Source organism: Ammospiza caudacuta, chromosome 15, assembly GCF_027887145.1.
Source record: "Ammospiza caudacuta isolate bAmmCau1 chromosome 15, bAmmCau1.pri, whole genome shotgun sequence".
In the NCBI taxonomy this organism is placed as follows: Eukaryota; Metazoa; Chordata; class Aves; order Passeriformes; family Passerellidae; genus Ammospiza; species Ammospiza caudacuta.
The window spans coordinates 13,028,571-13,041,550 of NC_080607.1; the positions used below are offsets into that span (position 1 = coordinate 13,028,571).

General features: G+C 43.1%; 1 protein-coding gene across 2 annotated transcripts in view; it reads right to left on the bottom strand.

Moving 5' to 3' along the window:
- Positions 1-12,980, bottom strand: part of ZBTB46 (zinc finger and BTB domain containing 46) — a 48,549-nt gene that overhangs the window by 21,748 nt on the left and 13,821 nt on the right. For both annotated transcript variants that reach the window (XM_058814685.1, XM_058814684.1), the window contains exon 5: positions 10,330-11,296. In XM_058814685.1, the coding sequence (XP_058670668.1) occupies positions 10,330-11,296 (967 nt within the window). The remainder of the gene's footprint in view (positions 1-10,329; positions 11,297-12,980) is intronic.

Below are 12,980 nucleotides of genomic sequence, written 5' to 3' on the forward strand. Positions count from 1 at the left end.
GGATCAGAAATCTGTCATCTCCTCCTCACAGCCCCGTTCAGGGTGGCAGGAGCTTAAAGCAGGGATGTGGTGGCCCCAGTCTCTGGGGCTGTGTGACAGAGGTGACCCCAGCAGTGAGGGGGAGCCAGCCACAGGCACAGGAGTCCTTCAAAGGAGGAGAACAGAGCCTCACCTGCCATTTACAGAGCTTTGAAGCAGCTCCTGTGTGTTTCTCCGCCTGCCTGGCAAATTTCAGGAATCTTTGAGGAGCCCTCCCAAGCTGCACTGGAGTGCAGGGGTGGTTCATGAGCACACCTGGAATAAACTCCCCGCAAGCCCCACAGCCCCCAAAGACACTGGCAATTCAAGGTATCTGCCACAAAAACCTCCTGAGCCTTTTCTGTAGCTGACCCCACCTGCAGGAGCCAATTTGGCAGAATTAGGGTGGAAAGGTGAACTGGAGGGCAGACACCTCTGGGGACAGGAGTCCTGCTGTCAGCAAGGCAAGAACCCAGGAAAATCCAGTCTGGAGAGAGGAACAGCTGGACCTAATCTGAAGCAGCATCACCATCAGACAGAGAGTGAGAAGTCATCCTGACCTAGGGCAGCATTACTGCTCTGTCACCTGGAGTCATCTTTAAGAACTGGAGAATAAATTAGGTTGAAAGTGACTTGAGAGCTATTTTAGAGTAAGATTCCAGTGGCTTGTACAGGCCAGTTGTGAATATCAGCAGGGAAGACAGAGTACAACTTCCCCAGGTCCTTCCTCCACCTCTTGTGAAGAATCTCCTTCTTTCACCCTGTGAGAATCTCCCTTTCTGTAACTCATCCATTACCTCTCACCCTTTCTCAACCTACATCTGAGAAGGGTCTGGCCCTGGTTAATCCACCTACCCCCTTCTCTTCTCCAAGATTTTAAACCAAGCTGTCTCAGCCTCTCCTCACACATCATCTTGATGGCCTCAGCTGCTCTTGCTCAAGCTTGTCAAAGTCTTTCTCGGCCTGGAGATGCCCAAAGTGGATCCTGAACTCCAAATGCTGTTCCTCAGGCAGGCAGCCAGCCTTGCCTGGCTGTGAGGGCACACAGGCTCCTCCTCAGCTCCTTACTCACCAGGAGACATTTTCTGCAAAGCTGCTTTTCCTCTCCTTGGCTGCCAACCCAGACTGCTGCACAGGGTTATCCTGTGCCACATGCAGGACTTCACACTTTTCTTGGTGGAATTGCTGCTGTGCCTGGCACTGCTGCCTTCCAGCCAATCATCCCTCCCAGCCTGGTGCCACCCAACATCCCACCAACACTGTTGTTAATTAATAAAGTCAACAGCATCAGGCCTGGAAGCAGCCTGGGATGGATGTGGGGCAGATGTTTTGGATCTCCTGCACACAGGCTGGATAATTTTTAATGTGATGGAAAACATGATTTTTTTTCTGTTTACAAGCAGAAAGGGAAGAGATCCCAGCATCAGCACCTTCTCCCATGCCAAATTCCTGCACCCTCCCCTGCTACTCCCTCAGTGGCACCAAGACTACAGATATAGTTGTGATTGAACTTGAGACAGGAACTAATATGTTAAAAATAAATTGATTTATTTAAAAAAAAAGTTATATTTAAATGCAGATCAGTTCCCCTGTGTGGTTCTCTACATGGTCACACAGAGATTTTCACCGGAACAACTGCAGGAGAGCGTGGGGGTGCAATTCAGCACCAAAGGAAAGTGGGAGCCACTGAAGCCACTTAAACTCAGCTTTTGTTTCAGGTGCACTGACAAAATGTGACCCAAAAAAACTTAGGTGAAATAAAAGACTTAATTTTCTGAGGTTCTTCTACCTATCTGGGTCAAGTATCTGCCTGACAGTTGATTTTATCTAGAATTCCAGGGATGATGTTTCTTGTGTAAGTTTAGGAAGGTTTGGCTTGATCTCCTTCTGTACAAAAGGCAATTAATTTTTAAACTCTCAGGGAAAAATAAAAAAAGAAAAAATAGCTTTCATTTCATAGTGTGGTTTTTGATTGGGAATTAAAAAAAAAAAAAAAGAGCACACAAGCTGGCAGAAAAATGACAATCTTTTACCAGCTGCTAAAAATATCCTTGAAGTTTGTATTTCAGTTCCCTCCTCCTTTCTAACAGAAATCTTCCAAAAGTGTTTCACAACTCACTATTTGTTAAGCAAACCCCAGCATTCTCACCCACTGCAATATTTACATGGGGAAGTGATGCCATGAGCTATATTGGGTTTGATTTGCACTATTTTACAACCATAACAGCAGCCATGTGGATACAATAAATGTGCACAGCATTCAGAATCAGCTCCAATTTCCTCAAGCAGGAAACAATCAAGCAAACATAGATATTTAACCACAACACATATGATCATTAAAAACTCTCTTTATGTTGAAGTCTGCGAGATTTCTTAAGTGAATCCTCATGGAATCTTGGTGTCCTTCAGGCTGTGCTTTCCCAACCCTCTTCTTTCAGGTTTGAGCCCTACCACAGCTTCTCCACCACCACTCAAAGCAGGGTGACCTGGGACTGTCAGGATTTGAGTTCTGAAAAACTCTGTCCTGCAGGAAAGCGCCAATTTCCACTGTTGCTCCTGTTTCTGGAGGGCTCAGAAGGAGCCCATGCCAGCTCCAATATAATTTTCCAGCCTACAGCCATAGGGTGATCACTCTCTGTGTTTTACCAACAGAAACATTCTCCTCACCAGCTCTAGAACACTCCTGCTAAAATAAACCAGCCTTGTTCAACACAAATATGACCTGGTTTTATGTTGCTGTTCCTGCAGCATGTTCCAAACACAAGTGTATCCCCATCTTTGTCTTCCTCAAAACAGTAATCAGTGTACAAATAACTGGAAAATTTCCTCCACTCCTCCAGGTAGCTGGAAAAAAATAATCAATTTTCATCCCTTTCCCGTAATATTTGTTTTTCTACCATTGAATCAAGTTCTGCAGACTCTTTCCTGTGGTAAGCAAAAGGAGCTCCTGGCCCAAACCCTGCTGCTTTTTGCTGCTTCCCCACCTCCTGTCAGTGACCTCAACTCAGCTGTTCCTTGGGCTACAGAGCAAACCTGGCCAACTGCTGATCTTCCTAAAAAAGACAGAACAGAATAAATCCAAAAAAGAGAGTAATGGTTTAACTGGGTGAGTTAATTGTTTTAGAAACTATTCTAAAGTGGGATAATAAAGTATCCTTGGAGCAAGGAATGACTGGGCAGTGCAGAAATACCTTAAGCCACTCTTGTTTCTCCAAAATATGCAGAGAATTGTAGAGTAACTTGAGACTATCACTTTAACAGTAGTGCAAGCTTAACCTCTTTTTCCAAGTCTCCTAATTCAGGCAATAAAAGGAGTGACACTATTCCCTGCTGCTCCTCAGGACAGAGGCAGACACAAACACGAAGGGACAGAAATAAAGCATTCAAGTACCACATTAAATATGAATATTAGTGCTCATGATATGACAGAATGCTGAGTTGTAAACTCTGAAAATCCTCAGAACAAATATTTACCTTTAGAAACAAGTGCCTTGAAAAAAAAAAAAAAAAAAAAGAGAGAATAAAAAATTAATCAGAGACCAGTACAGAAAAGCTTGGGTTTGATTCCCAGGCATTGCATCTTCATAATTAATTCCTACTACATTTTAATGCAAAAGCAGCACTGCAAATAAGGAAATTAATGTCTTGAACAGGGCTGATTGCAAAGTAGGAATAGAATTTATGTTAAAATGCTAAAAGCTTCTTGATTTCTCACTCGTAATTTCGAAGTAAAGAGCCGAAAAAGGGGTAAAAGGTTTTTGAGAAGTTGAGATCTCCCTAAAGAAGAGCACAAGGAATAAATAAAATAGTGATAAGAGAGAGGGGAAATGCCTCTGATCTCTGGAGTTCAAACAGATTAACAGAATCAGAACTGCTACCAGGGGGAGGAGGAAGAGGAGGAGGAGGGCTTGGGAGCCTGGGGAAAATGGAATGCAGGGTGGGGAAAGGAAACAGACACTGAGCATTGAGCTAAAGCTGGTTTAGGGTGGAACCTTTTTAAAGCCAGGGTGTAGCCAGGGAGTAAGTGTGTCTGGGTTTAAAGCAATGATTTTAGTTTCCAAACTTGAAAATAACCTGACCTAACCCTTCAATAACAGAAACTCCAAAGTTACTCCTGCAAAGATTGTATCCTAATAGCTCCATTAGCCTGTAGCTGTGGTGATATAGAGAACCTGAATTATTCACTCTGCTAAATTCCCAATATGGACACAGATCAGTGGTCTTGGGGGTCAGGGAATTTGTTTTTTTCCTTTGGTTTTGCATTTTGAGGCAACTCTCAGCCACCTCCACACAGCTTCAGGCACACCAAGAGTTCCAGAGAGGGTCCAGGAACCTGGGCAGCTCCTAAGCCCAAGGAATGCAGGCTAAGCCGATTTTGGGCTAAGAAAGAATTCAGGGGGTGGCACAAGAGCACAGAGCTGTAACCCCTCCATGCCTGGCTGCATCACTGGCCACAGGCTAACTAAATATCTCCCCCTCAATTGTAGCAAAGATTTTAACACCTTGCACCATAACTGCAATGTCATGGCTGTAAAAGAAGGTGGGAAAATGCTGTAATTAACTTAATTTTCCAAGTGGCAGGCAATTTGTAGTTTACTATTACCTACCAACACCTTTCCAATGACCTGTTTTAATCCAAAACATCTATCCTGCTTAAGAAGTGATCTTTCCAAAATGAGGCATAAAAAAGGTCCAAGAAACTAACTAAAAGTAGGAAATTATTAAAATTTGATTTATCTGACAACTGAAATTTTAGCCAGCCCAGTTTTCAGTCATGGCTGTAACAAACCATTAACACCTGAAGTTTTCCCATTGCAGCCAGGACTCAGACTATGGCAGGTGGACTGGAGACCCCCTCTCTTCAAAGCAAAATCCATTTAAACGAAGAGTAACTGAATGCATTCTGTCCCAGTGACTTTTCTGGCTGGATAATTTCAACACTGCCCACTTCCAACACTTCTCTTAGCACCTCCTTCAATACATTAATTTTTGTCTTGTAGAACAAAGCAAAAATCTTTAGGAGTTCCTTAAACACCTGAATCCTGAGCACCAACACCACACTCATCTTTCCCCCCCTTTCTCATTTTGCAAAATCTGGATTCCTCTAGTTGGACCAATATGTTTGCCAAATACCACAACGGGAACAGGGGAATTTTCAGGGGAATTACTTATTTAATAATGACTTGCAAATATGAATCAGGGGAAGATCTGAAGATTTGCTGATAAAGGGACAGAGTCACAGGAAGCCCAGTAGCTTGCTGAGAAAAAACCAACTTTGTTTCAAAAATAAAATCATCCTGTACTAAGGCAATCCACACATTCACCTGCCTGTGCTCAGGTCCAAAGACCTCACCTGCAGAAACTTCACTGAGTTCATCTGGAGCAAGCTCTTCCTTGCCTGCCTCTGAAACCTTTTGCAATGTAAGCTCCCAATGTGATCCAACTGCTCAGCATCTGTGCTCCCCAACAGCTCCTGTAATCATAATTTGCTCTCTGGAAACCAGGACAGAAGAAGGGATGGGGAATGTTGAGGAGAGCAGCTGTCTCCAGGCTTCCTGGGGAGCAGAGCTCCTGCAGCAGCACTGCAGCCACACGTGTGGCTTTGGAAAAGCAGCAACTGCAACAGCTCCCCACCAGGAGGGAGGAAACTTGTGCATAATTAAAGATTTTGATGGGGAAAATGTTAAAGGAACTGTGAGCTCTGCAAAGTCAGGAGGATACAGCAAAGTCCTGCTTGTCCTTCCCATGGAGGTCACCACTCTGGGCTTACTCAAGTCCTGAAGCTCTTCTGAACAGAGCACAGCAATTCCAATGCATGTGTTAAAGGAAAGAAAAGAGTTCCCAAACTGTGGTGCCTTTAGAAAGGGCTGCTCTGTTTTTAAAATAATTAGCTTCATTTCACAGTCAATTGGCACACAGAAATTCACTTGCAGCTTTTGGGTGCAAACACTCAGAAGCTGTGTGGGAGTATTTCCTTGGAAATAAATTCCTGAATCATAACTACCATGCTTGAACTAACACATTAATAAAGCTGTCAATAAATTCTCCAGAAGACACCCTTCAAGTGACAGTTTTCCATTACATGAAGAGGCAAAACCAGCAACACTTTGCTGGTTTAACAGTGAAGATATCCAGTCTCTTTTCCAAACACCACCTGATCCTGTACGCCTCAAGATGTGTAATCCTGAAAAACTTTTATCCAGCAAGGTTAAAGGAACAGGAACCTAAGGCAAATAAAGATGCTCAAGGCACAAGACTACTTCTGAATTTCATAAGCATCTTTGACATGAAAACTAACAAAAACTAAAAAACATGGATCTTTAGAAAACCTCTAAAATTTAAGAAAAAGGCATAAAATAAAAGGCAGACCTGTTCTTCTGGCAAGTCCATGGAGGAAATTCTTCTTGGCTCAATTATGAAGAAAGTTATTATTTATAAAAGCCCATCCTTCAGTTTACTTTGGAGTAACTGCTGCTTCAAGTTAATGTGTCTTGATGAGGAAAACATATATTTGAATGTTTCCTACAAGGAATGACAGACTGACATCCTGAACAACTCAAACAGGATGAGAAAGACAAAATCTAATGTGTTTGATGCTAAACAGACAGTCCAAATTAATAAATAGAGACTAGCATGAAAAGATGGTGCTCATCAAGCTTTGTGTTTGACTGACACTGCCCTGAGAAACTGAGAGCTGAATCACAGCCCCAATCCTGCACCTCAGTTTTGCATTTGCATTGTTCTGCAAATCCCATTTGATCATTCTTTCTTGATGAAAAAGACAATCTTCATGGCAGACATTAACAATCTCTTGCAGTTTCCATTATGTTAGATTAACATTAATAAGATTACTCCAGACACTCCTTTTTATTTTAATCTCCAATGTTGTCAGATTCAAAAACTCTCAACAGCACCCCACCAGCATATGGGAAATCAATGGATTCACAAAGAATTTTCTTACCCTTTCAATTTAAATAAAATCTCTGTCTTTTTTTGAGATATCATTGATTTGTATTTAAATAGTCTACTTAAATATTTGTGATGCTTTAATACACTTGCCTGTACTGATAAGAATGTTTTTTTCCCACTGATAACAGCACCACTGCTGAGTGTGAATGAGCTGAGTTGTTTCAAAAGCCAAGTTTCAATAACTGCAATGTACTTCTTTGCAATGTAACAGGAATTAAATAATCCTATATATAATAGAGGAGTAGGAAGTATATTTTTCATTTTTGAATATCTGTCCCAAATAATCACTGTACTTAAAGGGTGATGCAATGGTTACTTGCAAGTTTCCTCTTCCAAAATGCTGCTGAAATGCAGTGCTGTTTGCAACCAAGATCAAAAGAGTACCTTACACAATTTCAGGAGGAAGACGGAGCTGTGAAGAAGTATTCTCCCTAATCAGCTTTTGCATTTTCAGAATGCAATGTCTGTGTCAGCCCAGCAGTAGACAGGCATTTGTAAACCATCCCAGTGAACTCAGCAAGAACTTTCAGCCTTAGCAAGCAGCACCTTAAAATAACTGATAGGATCAGAAAAGTGAACAAGCCTCAAACAACAGAGAGTTCTAGGTAACTTTCTTTCCTCCCAGTTACTTCTGAAAGAACATTCAACACCCATTTCCTCAGTGAGTGAGTAGCTTTCCATCTTAGCTGTGTACATTGCTGATAGGGATACTTCTAAATAAATGAGGTAAAAGAGAGTGCCAGACTATGAAGTCTGTTTTCAGAAATGAAACCTGACATGACTAAATCAAAGACAACTTCAAGCTGAAATTTAAGCACAGCCCAAATACTTGTTATAAGTGTCTGCACTGTGTCATTACCAATTTGCACACAAGAAAATCAATTATTCTTCACACTTAGGAGTCAAATCTGCAACACCCCTACAGCACTGCTGAATTCCAATAGGAGAGGGAAGAATCTGGGGTACCAAAATCCAGCCTAAGCACTACCCTGTAGCTCAGGATATGAAGTTTGCTGGGAAAAATCTCCCATCTGCTGAATATGGGAAATACCCATGCAAGAGCAGAAGATCTGCTGCTTGCAGTGCCCCAGACAGGGATGTTTTTGGGGTAGCAGGGTTGCTTTTAATTCACAGTGAAAGATCAGCAGCCTCACCTGAGTGCCCATTTGATTTTCCCCAAACCACAGGTTTATCACAACCCGAGAGAGAGAGGCTGTCTGTCTGTGGACAAGGTGTCCAAGGTTAACCAAAACTGAACACGTATGGATCTCAAATCCTTTGAAATCATACTGAAAAAATCCCCAAAGACACCACAACCTGACCTACCACACGGGCGGGGACAATCCCTGCTGCTAAGCCCACATGCACCCATTCCACAATTTCAGGCCCCACAACGCAGAGGAACCTCCCAGTCCAGCAGGGCAGAAATGAGAATTTCACCTGCATTCACCTCTCCAGATGGCCAATCTGGGGAGCCCAGAGCAGCTCAGTCTCCACACCCCCACCTTGTTCCTCATGGACACACTGCTCTCTCCCAGTTGCCACTGCCAGCACAGGCAGCCCCCAAACCTGTTCATTTTTCATTTTGGACAGCAAGAAGTCTTGTTGCTCATTTTTTTCTTTTCTTTTACCAGCACTACTGCTGGAATATTGAAACTCTTCCCCCAACCATCACCATCCAGTTGCCCTTTTCCCACCACTGAAACCACCTCCTTTATTGGAAACTGCATTTAAGGCAAGATTTGGAACAAATAATTTGATGTGCCTCATGCTGTCTCAGCACTGTGCTGAGTCAACCCCTCGAGCCATCTTCCTCTCATCTGAGAGCAGCCACTGCAATTCAATTCCTTAACAATTAGGAATTAAATAATCTAAGTTTCATTCAGCTTCCAGGAATCTCTGCTGTTGTGCACTATTTTCCATAAAGATACTCAGTCTGCACCCAGCTTTCCAGGAGGATCAGAGCTGCAGCTCTGTTTCTGCAGCCACTCCAAAATGGGTTTCACTGCAGGTACCTGTCCAAACCCACATCCCTCAGACAGCACAAGTGATGGAGCTGTTTCTAGGGGATGCCATGGAAAATGAAAAATAGTTGCATGAGAACAGAGACCAAGCAATCCATGCTGAGTCTTCACTCAAAACAAGGATAAAATACATGCATTGCAAAAATTGAGATTCTTCATAAATCACTGTTGCCTGAAATTATCTTGCATTTTTCTTTTAAATGACGTTGTTTAGATTTTATCATCAGCTAATTAGAATAATTACATGCAATTATCTTGCTGCAGCAGATAACCATAAAACATAATAAATCTCAAGACATTTGCGGAATTACTGTTCAATGAAAACCACATTTAAACTCCAATATGTGAGCAACTTCAACCTCCTTTTTCAACCCATAAAGACTTTTAAGACTTTCAGTACTCTTTGTATTGTTTTTTTAATCCAAATTTGGCAACATAAAAGTCTATAATCTCCCACACCCTTCTCCTGCCTGACTTGGTATGCAATGAAACACAGGCTAACTCACAGCACAAAGTTCTTGAAGTCAGCTTGAGAGAGTTTACTAACACACTCCCATAAGTTCTTAGAAAAAAACACCAAACTCCTAGTCCAGAAGCATTCCTGAATCTATTTACTGTCACAGATTAATTAATCAAACAGGCCAGTTATCTTGAGACAAAAAAAAAGTAACTACTGAAGATTCAAAGGAAGTCAAGAAAACAATTTTCTTACTGGCTACACACTTTAAACGCAGCCACTCGTCTCAGACCACAAGCAGTCACACATCAAAATGCACTTGAAGCCATAGCGATGCCTCAGAAAAACATGTTGTTCTTGAGAGTTACCAAACACTTATCCTGCCATTTACCAGCAAGAAGCTATGGTGGTTTTCTTACCCAAGAGAAAGTGACACCTGAATATCAGGAAATTCTGAAGATGCTATCGGTAAGACTAAATTACACCTGCGTGTGTGGTGTAATTACCTCATCAATATACAGTGAAAGGAAAATTCTTCAACCTTGACATCAATGTCCACACCTGCTAAAATAAATTCTTTTGACCTTTTCTCTCATTAATTCCAACACTTAGGGGTGGTTTTGGGGTGATTCATGTCGTTCAAAGCCAAAACAAAACCACCACTTTTACAGGAGGACCAACCTCCATTGGGGCTCCTGACTGAACCACACAGTGCTTGGTGCTTCTCTTTTGCTGGCAATACAAGTTTCTACACTTTTGTATTTCTGGCAAGCTCCTATTTCAGAGGCTGATAAGATCATCCCATAAACAGATCTAATTAACTCAACGTTTTCATCCCCAAAAACTGGAAGAATGACTTACTTGGGTCTCGACTGCTGTACGGCCATCCTGAGGCAGGTAAAAGGGGCAGCACAGGAGAATTTGCCCTGCTGTCATCCTCCACTTGCTGTGTTATATGTCTGACAGTTTCTTTGTTTTTCCTGTTCTTCCTGCGGCCCGTGGGCTGCCAGCCATCCCCTCCTTGCTCCGAGAACCCACTCTGTATTGCACTATCCTTGGCAGAGTGCAGCTCACCCCCTCCATAGTGGGACGGGGACACCTGCTCCTCTTTGATACGCATAGACCCATAGCCCATGTCACTAGCCCAGAGAGACTGGGATGAAATGTCTTCATGGCTGTCTGCTTTTGGTTCTTGATCCTCTTTCCCATAACTGCTCCCTCCCTCGTGGCAGCTGGCAATGGCTGAGTCCCCAGAGGAGTTTGCTGGGCTGGTTCTCCGAGCCAGCCATGGGGATATACTCCTGCCAGCCACCACTGCCGAGATCAGAGCGTCCGTGCTGCTGCTGGAAGGGGCTCCCAGCTCATAATCAACGAGGTCCTCCGAGGCATCAGACTTGATGCTTATGTCCAGAGCTGCTTTGATGAAGTTGTGACAGGCCTGCACGATGTCTGTCATCTGCAGGTAGCTGGCGGCCGACATCACCTCGATGACGTTCCTGCTGGTCAGCGCCAGGTGCGCCGAGTACATGAAGTCAATGATTGCCTTAAAGCCCTGGGCGGTGACAATGTCCAGGTGGGTGACTGTGGCCTGGTCTGAGGTTTTCTGCACCTGGCAGTAGAGGGTTTTGAAGTAGCGGCTGCTGCCCAGGAGGACGTTTTTGTGAGCCTTGAAGATCTTGCCCTCCACGATGATGCAGACGTCGCAGAGGATGCCGTGCTGCCGCTGCTCGTTCAGCTCCCGCAGCAGGTGACGGTAGTGGGAAGCAATTTCCATATCTTCCTTTCGGTTATTCATCTGGAGATCTTTATGTTTCCTCTTCCACAAGTCCTGCAGGGGGAAGGAAATGATAGGATTACAAAATCCAAGACAAGGCTGAGACAAAACCCAGGTTGTACCAAAAGAAGCAACGAGTTCATCTGGGATGAGTGCCACAAACACAGCTACTGCCTGCAATGCCTCCACAATCATTACAAAATGCACCTTACTTTGGCCAGACTTCAAATAATTTACATTAAAAAGGACTAGATTTGAAGCCAATCCTCCAGTGGCTGGTAACAACCCAGAGCAAATGTTTCTTTAAATTACTACAAACTGTAAAAAAAAAAAAACATCTGAAGTAAGCAGAGAAGAACAGCTGTCAGTTTTTACTGTGAATTTGTTGAAATCTGGTTTTGAAAGAGATACTGCACTTGAAACCATGCTCAGATGCCCACAGCCTACTGAGGGGCACACTGTAACACATTTTCCTCAAGGGAACAAGCATTGTGTGCAGCACATAGAGGAGCTGAAATCCTCAAACAGCAAGAGCCAATTGAACCCAGCACTTCCCTTGTTATACTCCCGTGGAGGGGCTGTAAAAATAGTTTAAAAGTCACAAGAGCAACAAGCAAATCCAAGACAAGCTCTAAGTCCCCACCCAAACTAAACTGGCAATAGATAACAACAATGAAATTAACGTTATTTGAAGCTGAACTACTTACAAGCAATACTGTGCAATAAACCTGTTATTTCCTTGCTTTACATCTCCAAGTTTACCCTGCAGCCACCCCCAGATACCGAGTAGAGAACTTCTCATGATCACCTAAAGAAAGGATCCTTACGACCAACATGAAGCTGAGAAAAATTCACAGGGCACTTGAACACCTTTCATAAAATTTGGCAGTATTATCCAAAATAAAAGGCTAGCTGGTGCCAGCAGCAAGGTATCTTTTAAGTTATGCTCCAGCTTATCCTCCTCTTACACCCCTAAACAGAAAAGAAGTCCTAAATGTTGACAGCAATCAGCAGTGTGAGGATTTTCAGATTGAATTTTTTCCAGTTACTATCTTTGCAACTCCTTATTTACCTTTGATGTCACAGCTTTACAAATCCTCTGGCATTCAATTCTGCCATTTTCTCTAGATTATACCACTTTTTTGGAACTTATTATACAGATTTATCTACCACAGAACAGTGGTTTAATAGTCCAACTATTTAAGAGCACCAAGGTGAAGGATAGTTTAGTCCTTTCTCTCAGAAGCTTAAAATTTGTTCCAATACAAAAAGTCCCAACTGTAGAATTGATATGAGTGTCCACATGTCAACACACAACTGTAAATTGGACCCAGTTCCAAATGTTGTTATGTGCAGGCACACTCATCAGAAGCTTGGGTTTAGCTACTGGTTGTTACTTATAAAAACAAAACCTCTGAGGTCGTACAGCCTTAAAGCACACATGGTTCAGGGTTAGCACTGGCTTTAAGGAGGAGTTCCCAGCCTGGAGCACCTTTCCAACATGCACAGAGCTCACACACAAGCTCAGCACCATCTGCTCCCACTGGCTCGCAGCAGTGGGCAGCACAGCCGAGATTCAGGAAGTTTCCTTGGCACATTCAAGTGTGTTTCCTGGGCTGTGGAACACAGATCCACAAGTACCCTGCCCCCTTCCCCTGCCCTGTGCTATTATTATCATTGGCAGGAGCAAAATAGCTGCAGTTTAGTCACTGTGGGCTGGAAAAGCACCTCCCAGCCC